General features: G+C 42.2%; 1 protein-coding gene across 1 annotated transcript; it reads left to right on the forward strand.

Moving 5' to 3' along the window:
- The first annotated feature begins 2,441 nt into the window (after nt 1–2,441).
- On the forward strand, nt 2,442–3,512 carry LOC147629969 (uncharacterized). Its single transcript, XM_086811012.1, has one exon. The coding sequence runs from the start codon at nt 2,442–2,444 to the stop codon at nt 3,510–3,512; it is 1,071 nt and encodes a 356-aa protein (XP_086667138.1).
- The last annotated feature ends 8,862 nt before the right edge of the window (nt 3,513–12,374 follow it).

The raw sequence follows: 12,374 nt of genomic DNA on the forward strand, positions 1-12,374 counted from the left end.
GCCGCGTAGGTGGTCTAAGGTTTTTTTAAGTAATTTTGAAGGAAGCTAGCTGTCGGATCGCGTAGGTGCCGCATTCTATTTTTGGGAGGTTCGAGAGGATAAGGAAGACACTCGCCCAGTACACATGCAGATCTCTCTTCATCCCTCCCTCCCTCTCTCTACCTCGCTACTCTGCAGTCCCTATCTCTCTCTCCTGGCAGTCGCCCGGTACACATGCAGGTCTCTCTCGTTTTCGCAGACATGGAGCCGATGGATGCTAAGTGGGGCTGCTATTGTTGGCTAGCATGGCATGGTAGGTTGAGGAGGCTATGACTCTCTCGAGTAGGAGGAGATGGTGAGGAGCAGTGGAGGAGAGAGAGATTGTTGGAGGAGGAGGCGCAAGCAGTGTTCGGGAAAAAATAGGTTCGACTTAGCCTAAAGCCGGCTCAAATTGAACACGAGTCGGCTCAAAAAAATTTGAGAAGGAAAAGCTTCCTTCTCGTTTTTTTTTTGAGAAGGAATATGGCCGATTCATTTTAAAAGGAGAAGGATTTTAATTTTTACTATATATAAATAATATAAATAAATTGGGCGCCCGGCTGATTATTATGAGCATGGTCATGGTGGCATGGTGCATGTGTGCCAGGTGCCTCAGTGCCTGTGGGCGGGTGGCCGGCGGCCGCTGGAGTCTGGGCGGGTGGCCGCTGGAGTCTGGACTCTGGACACGTCACAGTGGACACAAATTACAATGGCAAATGCACGTCAAAAATTAAAATTTTGAAAATCGATATTATGCTGCATGTGCCATGCAAGATTTTACTATTTTAGCTCAAGCCTCGGCGAGTCGGCCCTCAAGGCTCGGCGAGTCGGCCCTCAAGGCTCAACTGCCATTGGCCAAGGTATGATCATCATACCTTGCCATTGGCCTGCTGCATGCATCCTTATCTGCACTGTGCAGACTGCGCAGGCGGCACTGGGCGGCCCTTGAGGCCCGTTACTATATTCTGGCAACTGCAAGCCTGCATGGCACATGCACTCTCGAGTCTCACCGTTCACCTGTGCAGTTCCTCCGACGGTCTACCTCGGACCTCCCACTCCCAGGCTCCCTGACTCCTGAGTCCTGAGGCTTGCCGGCGTGCCGCTTGAGCCTTGAGGCTTGAAGTTGAGCCCTCAACTTTTGTTTCACCGACGTCGGAGTCTCGGACCTCCCTGTCACCTGAGCCTTGAGGCTTGCAACTTGCAAGTTGCCGCTTGAGCCTTGAGCCCTCAACTTTCAGGTTACTGTTTCAACTTTCAAGGTGAACGTCGAATTTCGAAAACCAGCGGCGGTCAACCTCCAGGCCGAACTGCGAACGGCGAACTGTAGTCTGTAAGTGTAGTCTGTGAAACCAGTTTGTAACTTTGTTATATGTTTTCTGCGGCCTGCCTTGCACGCAGCCACCGGCCATCGTAGCTCCAGCGGCGTCCAGCCTCCAGCCCGCCTCTGCTTGCTTAACTCTGCTGTTGCCTCGGCCATCATAGCTCCAGCCCGCCTCTCGAGTCTGCTGTTGCGCCTGTTTTGTCGAAAATGGCCTGCAGGCTGCACCACGATCTCCTTCTAAGTTCTTGGTGAGGAGTTCATTAAGGTAATAAGCCTATATAGTATAAGGTCTCTCTGTGGATATGTTCCAACTTCCGATGCATGCTTGTAAGTTGTAAGAGAGAGAGAGAGAGAGGTACTGTGATGTTCTTTGTGAAATTGTGTGTCTGAGCAGTGAACTGTGAAAGTTGAAACTCTCTCAGAAAATTAAGGCAGACGTACTGGGTGCTGGCAACTGAAGATTTTGGGTTTTTTGCCATACCAACTCGAACCAGAGAGCATGCAGAAGAAAGTAAAGACTAGTAAGAGGCAAGGAAGCCTTCTTAAATGGGTTCAAGGTAATCCTAAAGCTCCACGTAATAAAGAAAAAATTACTTTCGCAAGTATGTCATCTCATATTGCAGAAAAAGTAGACCTCTCTACTCTATCTCCTGAGGAAAGGGTAGAGGAGGCAAGAAGACAAGGTCGACGAGATCTTTTCCAAGCAGAGTGGTTGGAAGACTTCAAGTGGCTTGAGTACAATAAGGAGGAGGCAAGGTTATATTGTAAGTTTTGTAAAAAGTATCCACATCACCATAGTGCATATTCATTGAGTGGATCAATCAACTTCAAGGTAAGTAATCTCAAAGCTCATTGCAGTACTGATTGCCATAGGCTTGCTATGCAAGCATGTTTTATGGAGGGAAAGGAAAGCATACAAAGTAGCATTAAAAAAGTGAAAGAGTTGAAAGATGAAGCTTTGTTGACATTGTTTAAATCTGCATATTTCATAGCTAAGAGAAATGAATCCTTTGCACTTTTCCCACACTTGATATCTCACATGCAAGATTGTGGTGTCCCATACACTACAAGCTTGTATAATGATGATAAAGCTTGTGCGGAAATGGTCTATTGTATTGCTAATTATTTGATGCATGATACGTTAAAGAAAGTTGCTAAGAGTCCATGGTTTGGGGTGCTTGTTGATGAATCCACCGATATTGCCACTCATGGTCATATGGTTATCTACTTTTCTTACGTAGAATCTGAGTGCATACCAAAAGTCTCTTTCTATGGGATTGTGCGCGTGAGTGATGGAACTTCAAAAAGTTTGTTTGACACTTTGATTGCTGAACTCAAGAAGTGCAAGTTGGACCTATCCAAACTAATTGCGTTTGGATCTGATGGATGCTCCACCATGACAGGTAAGGAAAATGGACTTTCAACTCTTCTAAAGAAAAATGTCAATCCTTTTCTTACATCAATACATTGTGTAGCACATAGAACTGCACTTGCCGTCTCTAATGTAGCTAAGAGTAATGACACTTGTAAAAGGATAGATAAACTTGTCAATAGTTTAGCTACTTTTTACAATGCGAGCTCTAAGCGCAAAGAAGCACTACGTGATTTGCAAGAGGATTTGGCTTGTCCCATTTTGAAGTTACAACATACTTATGATATTCGATGGTTAAGTCGATATAATGCTTTGAAATCTATTTGTAGATCATTTGATGCTATCTTGGCTGAGGTAAGAGAGAAAAACTCTCATCTCCACAATGACATTGCGGAGTTTGAGTTTATTTATTGCTTATTTTTCTTGGCGGATATACTCAAAGGTTTGGCTTCCTTAAGTAAAATGTTTCAAAAAGATCATGTTGATGTAACCACAATCAATGGTCTAGTTGACAACGAGATTGATCGTATCAAACAATACTACATGGAAGAACCACAACCCGACTGCAATGCTTTTACACATGGAGTAGGAGGCTTTGAAATTTTGCCAGGATATGGATCCGAAAAAGGTCACCTCTTTTCTCTTCGTGAATCACTTCATGGTAATGTTTTCTTTGATGAGTCAATAAAACGCGATATTTATGGTGAAGATTTAAAGAGAGCTTTAGAATTTCTTTTTCTTCTTCTATCATTGCCAACTTGCAAACAAGGTTTGAAGATAATTCCATACTTAGCAACATGAAGATCCTTGTTCCTGCACAACATCCACTCTTGGAGCGACCGTTGAAAGCATATGGCATCGAAGAAGTTACGAAGTTAGTGTCATTTTATGGTAAGGATCATGTACTAGGTATGTTTGAATTTAAAGCATTGGTTGATGGTGATGAGTTAAAAAAAGAGTTTAGAACTTTCAAAAATCAAGCTCCAAAAGACTTTGTCCGATATAGCCTAGTAGAAGTCGCTTCTTCAATAGCCAGCAATGCTTCATGGAGAGCGATATATCCCAATTTACTAACGCTTTGTCAAGTTGCATTAGTTCAATGTTGTAGCATTGCAGTGTGCGAAAGAGGCTTTAGTGCGAGAACCATGATCAAGTCTTGCCTTCGAAATAGGCTTGAGACTAAAAGTCTTGATGCTCTTATGAAGATTGCTATTGAAGGGCCAGAAAAATTGTGTGAGGAAGAGCTTCTAGAATGCATTGAGATTTGGAGTGCAAAGGCTCATCGACATCTTTTTAGTTCAGAAGGTATTTGTTCACTTATTGTTCAATAGTGATTTCTTTTATTGTTTTTTGAAACAATTATTATCCATGACTAACACTTTTATGAAGAGGGAAAAAGAGGAGTAGATAGACTACTCCTCTTTTTCCCAAGGGAGCTTGGTGTAGCCATGTAAAATGGCGAAGGGGTTCAAATCCCCTACTCTCTCTTAGGTTGGAGATGGCGAAATTTCTTTGTTTGCGAGACATGCTTTTGGAGGTGATTACCTTGCATGCTACTTTTTAACTTTACTCATTTGATATGAAATTATCATGAATAGAATATCTATTTGCTTGTTTATTATTTACAGATATTTCATGCAATTATAGAAGCATTCGATGTTCAAGATTTTAGAGGATTGGAATTTGGGTGGATGCTTTAAACTTATGTTGATTCCAGAATCCAAATGTGACTCAAGTTAAAAGGTATGATTCTTGAAACATTTACAACACTTAAATTATTTTTTTAAAGGTTCATATTTTGGGTTTGTTATTGCTTTCAAGAGAAGCATTTTCCATCTACTAGTCTCCAATTAGTTTGGTTAGCAAATCTTGCTACTTGTTTTCTAGCAAAGTATAAATTTGTAGTATGTAAAACTTGTTCAAATTTTACCCAAGAAGGTCTTTGGCCGGCTCATGTAGATATGAAGAGGATATGAATTGCTCATTTTTTTCGAAACCGGTTCACTCATTAGAGAGGAGGATTTCAACATAGCTCAATTTTTTAAATTTCCCGAACACTGGGCGCAAGTAAGGCAGAGCGAGAGGGAATGAGACTGGGCACATGGAGGAGAGGCTAGGTGGGGTAGGTAGTGTTGTATTATTTAAATGCCACGTCAGTGACATTTAATTAATACAGCACAGATAAAAGTTCTCAATATACAACACATATAAAAAGTATTAAACTATACTATTCACTACTATTAAAAAGTACTTCATATTCAGACAATTTTGTAGGTGAATTAAATGCCACTGACTTGGTATTTAATTTATATAACCTTAGTACATCAGTGACCCTTACCCCCTCTCCCTCCTTCTCTCGCTCCCTCCTACTCCTCCAATGCCCTTTGCGACCTTCTAGAGAGAATTGTAAGACTTTAAATAAAAAGGGCATGGGTTAATGCACTCAAATAGAAAGCATATGGGGGGGTTATCATTTCATTGCCTTAAATAGAGAGGATATGGAGGGGTGAATGCATGCAAATAGAAAGCATGTGGGGGGGGAGGTCATCATTTCATTGCCTTAAATAGAGAGGATCAGTGTGTGAAAAAAACTCAGGTTTAGTGTAATTTGCACTTGCAGATTTCAAAAAATGCCTTTAAATTTTAAACGAAGGTACAAATACTTGCAAATTTTGAGAGCTTGTAGAACAAAAACCTTCAAATTTTAAATTTTTTTTTATAAATAATTTTCCAATTTCCAGATGAAGGTTTTCCACTTTTTAAGAAAATATTTTTTTCCTGAACATTGGAGAGGGTATGGAGGGCCATCATCAAGCATTAATCATTACATACTAAAATGAAACCTTAGAAAAAAATACTCTTATTCTTGAAAATCTCACAAAAAACTCCAAAATCCCCAAAATTATGCTAAAATTGCAAAACCTACAAACAATGTAAAGTTGAGTTATACAAGATAGATTTTGGGTGGATAATCTTATCCAAAACCCACCAATCATGGTTTGACACATGGTATCCAGAGATGTCCAAGCAAGGTGATGAAACTGCATGCTCAAGACTACCAACTATTGATGGCTAATATTGCTAAATAAAACAAAACAAGGAGGGCAATATCGAATAAAATTTGTGTATTGCCAATGGAGACACAGCCTAGCGGTAAGGTGTTGAAGTCCCATGGATGAGGTGCTGGGTTCAAAACCAGTTGGTTGTTGAGAGAGCGACATGAAAGCACACATGCACACGAGCACAAAAGATCCCAAAAATATATATATATGTATTAACAATGAGGATGATTGGCCTAAGGGCTTTAAAAGTGTCTAACCTAGAGCTCACTCTTGGTAGACTCTAACTCTCGATATAATCATGTAGGGCAAGGAGATGGTCCGAAGAAGCTTAGCTTGCTTAAATGATGTTGATCTTATCTACTGGCAATACTCTGTAGATCAAAGGTGAGCTTGCTCAAACTACTATGGCTGCCCAAGACAAAGACTAGGGATCCCATGAATTGGATAACTCATAGAAAATCAATTCACGAACTCATAACACAAATAAATAATTAGCCTACTCGTGATGAGCAATGCTGGGAGCACCAACTATTTGCAAGTGTACTAAGTGTGTAGTGATATCTGAAGATCAAGCTAAATATAAGTAACAATGTTCCAAGACATTGACGGCACATGCACATGTTTAAGGAAGAAATAGAAACAACAAAATAAATTAATACGATGTCAAGAATATATGAAAAAAAAAACTCTCTTCATTTTCCTTTTAATACTGGCACATTTGACAAACTAGCCTTTGACTAAACCAGTTTCCTCACTCCTCATAATATAAGTAGGACTAATAAAATAAAATTGTGATCTTCCACTCCACGTTGAGGGGCCATGGCCACAAGGCTTTCTCTTATTCAAAAACCATATAGTCCCAATATCATTGATCTTTCACTTGATTGATTCCTAGCCGTCAATTTTTCCCCATGTCGTAGAATCTTTCCTTGTTTACACTCCACTCTCTCACTTTAACACATACTTATTCTTTTACCCACCTTTAATGACTAGCGAGATGAGTTGAACTTCCCTCTCTTTCCTCTATATACTCATTGAGTTTAACTTCCCTCTTTGTCCTCTACATACTCACATTGAGCTCTCATCAGTTTGGGCATGAGCTAAAGACTTTTCCAGTCACATAATACTAGGAAATCTTGTTGGAATGGGGACAAAGGTAGAGCAACACACACAAATGCAACAAGCAAGGAGAGATAGAGAGAAGCACAACACTCAAAGTAGATTGATGGGAATGAGTGAAGTAGAAGTGCAGTGACCTGATAAGGTCCATTATTAGCCTCTATCCATATAAATGGCTATAAATACCCCCCCCCTCCTCCCTCAAAATGATAAAGTGAACATGTATAGGGATCATATGGTTGATCAATCTCCAAATGGCAATAAGCCCAAAGCTTTGAACTTATCTTGTGAAGACAGAGTCTTTGTGAACGTATATACCACATTGTTGTGTGTAGAGACATAAGTCAAGCTAATTTCTCATGCAATAAGTCTCTCCCTAACATAATGATAATGTACCTCAATGTTCTTTGTGTGAGCATAAAACACTTGGTTCCTCACAACCGTTAATGCACTATGGCTATTGTTAGTGAAGATGGAGGTGGTGGGGACTATTGTCCACCACCACCAAGATCTGCCAAAAGGCATTTGTCAGTGAAGATGGAGGTGGTGGGGGACTGTCAGTGAAGATGGAGGTGGTGGGGGACTATCAATGAAGATGGAGGTGGTGGGGACTATTATCCACCAACACCAAGATCTGTCAAAAGGCATCTAGGCCTTACACACTACACCGTCTCGCTAGAAAAGTTATCGTATACTCAGCTTTACGGCTTGAAGTGGCCATTCTCGACTGCGTCTTGTCGAGCCATGATATACATGAATCATCAAGATAAAAGCAAAAGCCACTAGTGGACGCTCACGTGTCATAATGTCTAGCCCAATCGGGATCATTAAAAGCATGTAAGCTAAATATCACTCCCCTTAACATAGAATAGGTCAAGGAACCAAGTGCCATGTTAGTATTGGAATACTTGCTTGGTAGCCTGCCAATGCTTATATCTGCTTTGTTGGAATTAGGGTTGCAGGAATGCACACACAACTTCAAGAAGATGAGGAAGCTTGAGCACAACACAGTAGTGTATTATGAGTGCCAAAAATGAAAGATAACAAGCCCTAGAAGATAATGGGCGTATATACAATGCACGGGGGAAAAAACCTCCTAGTGAGGGAAAAAGTGCCCCGGCGGTCCTAAGTGTGTTCACACACATCACTACTATAATATGGTAACAAATCCCCCCTGGAGTGATGCGGTGAACAAGAGCTAGCACTCATGTATAGGGAAGTGTCTAGCTATGTGGACGAATCCACAAAAGGGAGGAAGCCCAAAGCTTTGCGAAAAGCTTCGAACTTCTCACGAGGCAGAGCCTTTGTGAAAAGGTCTGCAAGGTTATCCTGTGTTGGCACATAAGCCAAACTGATCTCTCCTGCAGAGAGTCTCTCCCTGACATAATGGTAGTGCACCTCAATGTGCTTCGTACGAGCATGGAACACTGGGTTCCGCGCAACTGCCAATGCGCTCTGACTGTCAGTGAAGATGGTGGTGGCAGATGGCTGCCCAACACCCAAATCAGCCATAAGGCGTCTGAGCCACACACACTCAACCGTAGCTGTGAAAGCTGCCCTGTACTCAGCTTCACAACTAGAAGTGGCCACAGTAGGCTGCTTCTTGCTCAACCATGATATGCATGAGCTTCCAAGCATGAAGCAAAAACCACTCGTGGACACGCGTGTGTCATAACAACCAGCCCAGTCAGAATCTGAAAAAGCATGTAAATCTGGCGGCAATGATCCCCCCTTGGGATAAAACAACCCAAGATGCCGAGTACCACTCAAATAGCGAAAGATACGCTTCACTGCCTGCCAATGCTTAATGCCTGGGCTATGCATAAATCTGCTCACCTGTGAGACTGCAAACTGAATGTCTGGCCTCGTAATGCATACATAAATGAGGCAACCAACAGCTGTCTGATAGAGTGTGACATCAAAGTGATCTCCAGCATCATGAAGACTCAACTTCAAACCTGTCTCCATTGGAGTAGCAATAGGCTTGCAGTCTTCAAGGCCAAATCTCCGCAACAATGTTTCAATATACTTTGTCTGACACAAAGCAATACCTCCATCACACTGCTTAAATTGTATCCCCAAATAATGATGCAAATGCCCCAAATCTGACATCTCAAAAGAGGCATTTAAATCAGCCTTAAAATCAGCAATATGACTCTCATTTGGTCCTGTGAGCAGCATGTCATCGACATAGAGAGCAATGATTAGATGTACACCATCCACACGTTTAGCATACAAAGTGCTTTCTGTTGGACTATTCTGAAACCCATGTGCAGTCAAATATGCATGTATTTTTTCATACCAAGCTCGTGGAGCTTGCTTTAAACCATATAAAGCCTTTTTTAACCTGCACACTTTGTTTTCCTGCCCTCTTTGAACAAAACCACGAGGCTGCGATACATACACCTCCTCATGCAAATCTCCATTTAAGAACGCAGTCTTTATGTCCAGCTGATGTACATTCCAACCATTATGAGCTGCTAATGCACAGATGCTACGAACAGTGGTCATACGACATGTGGGAGCAAAAGTCTCATCAAAATCAATGCCTTTCTCTTGAGCATAACCTTTTGCAACAAGCCTAGCCTTATGGCGATCCACTGTGCCATCAGGCTTACGCTTCAATTTGTAAACCCACTTAGTGCCAATGGCCTTCTTGCCAGGGGGCAAGTCACATAAAGACCATGTACCATTCTTCATAATAGCATCGTATTCTGCTTGCATAGCAGCCATCCAATTTTCTGAACTTTGTGCCTCATCAAATGAAACAGGCTCACTTTCATCGCACATACTAGAAACAGCCAATGCATAACAATCTGACGCATAAGAGGCACCATGAGAGCCAGAACGAGTGCGACTAGACAAAGGGGCATCCAACTTGCTGTCACGCAAAGTCTGCACCAGCCATCTAGGCATATTCCTAGAGCCCTCAATCTCTTGTCTCTCATCCTCAAGTGCATCATGCACATCTGCATCAGATATAGGCTGATCTGTGCCATCATTTAAAACCTGCATAGGCTGAAAAACTGCCTCATGAGGTATTGCACTTGACTGTGCACCACTGAAAAGAGGCAACAATGTATCATAGACATCACGTGAGCTGATATCTGTCTCCTTAGTACATGAAACCAAGGGCTGAACTGCATCTTCCACAAATACAACATCACGGCTAACCAAAATGCGCTTTGACTGTGGATGATACAAACGATAGCCTTTGCTCTCAGCACTATATCCAACAAAAATACATTTGACAGCTTTGTCATCCAATTTTCTGCGATGTTGCACAGGCACTAATGCATATGCCAGGCAACCAAAAACACGTAAATGGCCAACAGATGGCTTGCGGCTATGCCAAGCCTCATATGGAGTGACAACCTGTAATGCTTTGGTGGGACACCTGTTTAGTACATAAGTGGCACACATGACAGCCTCAAGCCAAAAACCATGTGGTAGACTTTGACTCTTAACCATACATCTTGCCATTTCCATGAGAGACTTGTTTTTTCTCTCAGCCACACCATTTTGCTGTGGTGTATACGGCACTGTACATTGGTGTTTTATCCCACGCTCAGCCAGAAATGCATTAAATTCTGAAGACATATACTCCCCCCCTCGATCTGAACGGAGGGTGCCCATCTTACTTTCTGACACATTTTCAGCCATAACCAAAAACTGTTTGAAGCACAAAAACACTTCGGACTTTGCCTTCAAAGGATATACCCATGCATGCCTGGTAAAATCATCAATGAAAGTCACGAAGTAAAGGTAGTTTCCAAATGATGGAGTTTGCATGGGACCACAAACATCACTGTGAACAAGCTGCAATCTGCGTTCAGCTCTCACTGATCCATCTTTGGGAAAGGAAGCACGCTGCATTTTACCCAATATGCAGCCCTCACAAACATGCTTGACAGGTGCCTCAAGCTTAGGCAAAGAAGACACCATTTCAGATTTCTGCAGGCGCAGCAAACTTGCAAAATTCAGATGACCAAAACGTGCATGCCACAGTTTTGCATTTGAAATAGCCTGCGTATCCATAATAGCACATGCTGAATCCTCTACACATTTGCCATCCATGTTGAGCTTATACAGCCCTCGACATAGTGAACCAGATGCTACAATGATGTCACCACAAGAGAGATCATGAACAGTACATCTGTCATCCACAAATTTTACAACCAAACCTGTTTTGGCAAATGCGGAGACTGACAGCAGATTCTTTTTGATCCCTGGCACATACAATGCATCAAAAAGTGTAAAGGTGTTGCAATTTGCAACATTCAGCACAATCTGTCCAACTCCTTTAACGGGATAAGAGGAGTTATTGGCACAAGTGACAGTATTCCCTGTGGGAGCAGACTCAAGGAAAGTGAATAAACTGCGCTGCGAGGTGATATGCTTAGTGGCACCACTGTCAAAGTACCATACATCTGAATCTACTGCAGACATACATGTGTCATGCAAAGATGGGTCATAACTGCACTGCGCATTGAATGCCCATTCTGTATCTTGAACAACATTAGCAGATTCATTGTTAGAAGGAGAGGCATCTGCAACAGCCATACCAGCCTCTTTCTTCTTAGCCTCTTTCGCAGCCAGCTTAGGACACGCTTTGATGACATGATCATTTCCCTTACAGTACTTGCAAAATGTCTTCTGTTTGTCACCCTTCTTCTCATCTTTGTCTTCCTTCTTTGGTTGCGCAGCATTTGCAGATTTCTGCTTACTAGAAGAAAAGCCAGCTTTACCTTTCCCGCTTCTCTGACTAGCAACGAAAGCTTGATCTGCGACACGCATAATATTCCTGTTTTGCCTTGACTGGTCTTCTTGCAGCAAAACAGAAACTAACTCCTCAAATGATAAGGCATTGGGATTGCCTTTCATCATCAAGCGAAGAGTGGAAGCAAAACCCTGATAAGAATCTGGTAGACCATTCAAAACAGTCTGCACAAGTGAACTGTCTGACAGGATTTCATCTGCAGAAATGAGCTGCTCTTTGAAATCCTTGATCTTTGTCAAAAAGCTATCCATAGAATCACCTTCGTTCATATGCTCACTCTCCAACTGTTTTCGGAGGTAAGCAACACGAGCCTCATTTCTTGCCTGATACAATGTGGCAAGTACATCCCAAGCATCCTTAGAAGTCCTGCAGGAGCGAATATGTGGGATAATGGTACGTTTGACAGACAGCGCAACCAAGGCATGAGCCTGCGCATCTCTACCATCCCAACGAATCTGCTCTGCTGAAAGTGGTGGTTCTCGAACAGCTGCTACAGCACTTGTGCCTGCACCATCATCAACAGTACCTGTTTCTGATGTGTTTGCAGCATTCCCAGCCACAATAGGACGTGCATCAATTCCCTGCACAATGTTCCATAACCCCTTTGCTACCAATACATGTCGCATCATATATGCCCACAATGGATAGTTGGTGCCATCCAACTTATCCTCAGCAGCCAACATGCGGAATACATCATTGTTG

The sequence above is a fragment of the Cibotium barometz genome, chromosome 17, assembly GCF_041138505.1.
Source record: "Cibotium barometz isolate CiBa-2024 chromosome 17, ASM4113850v1, whole genome shotgun sequence".
NCBI classification, from domain to species: Eukaryota; Viridiplantae; Streptophyta; class Polypodiopsida; order Cyatheales; family Cibotiaceae; genus Cibotium; species Cibotium barometz.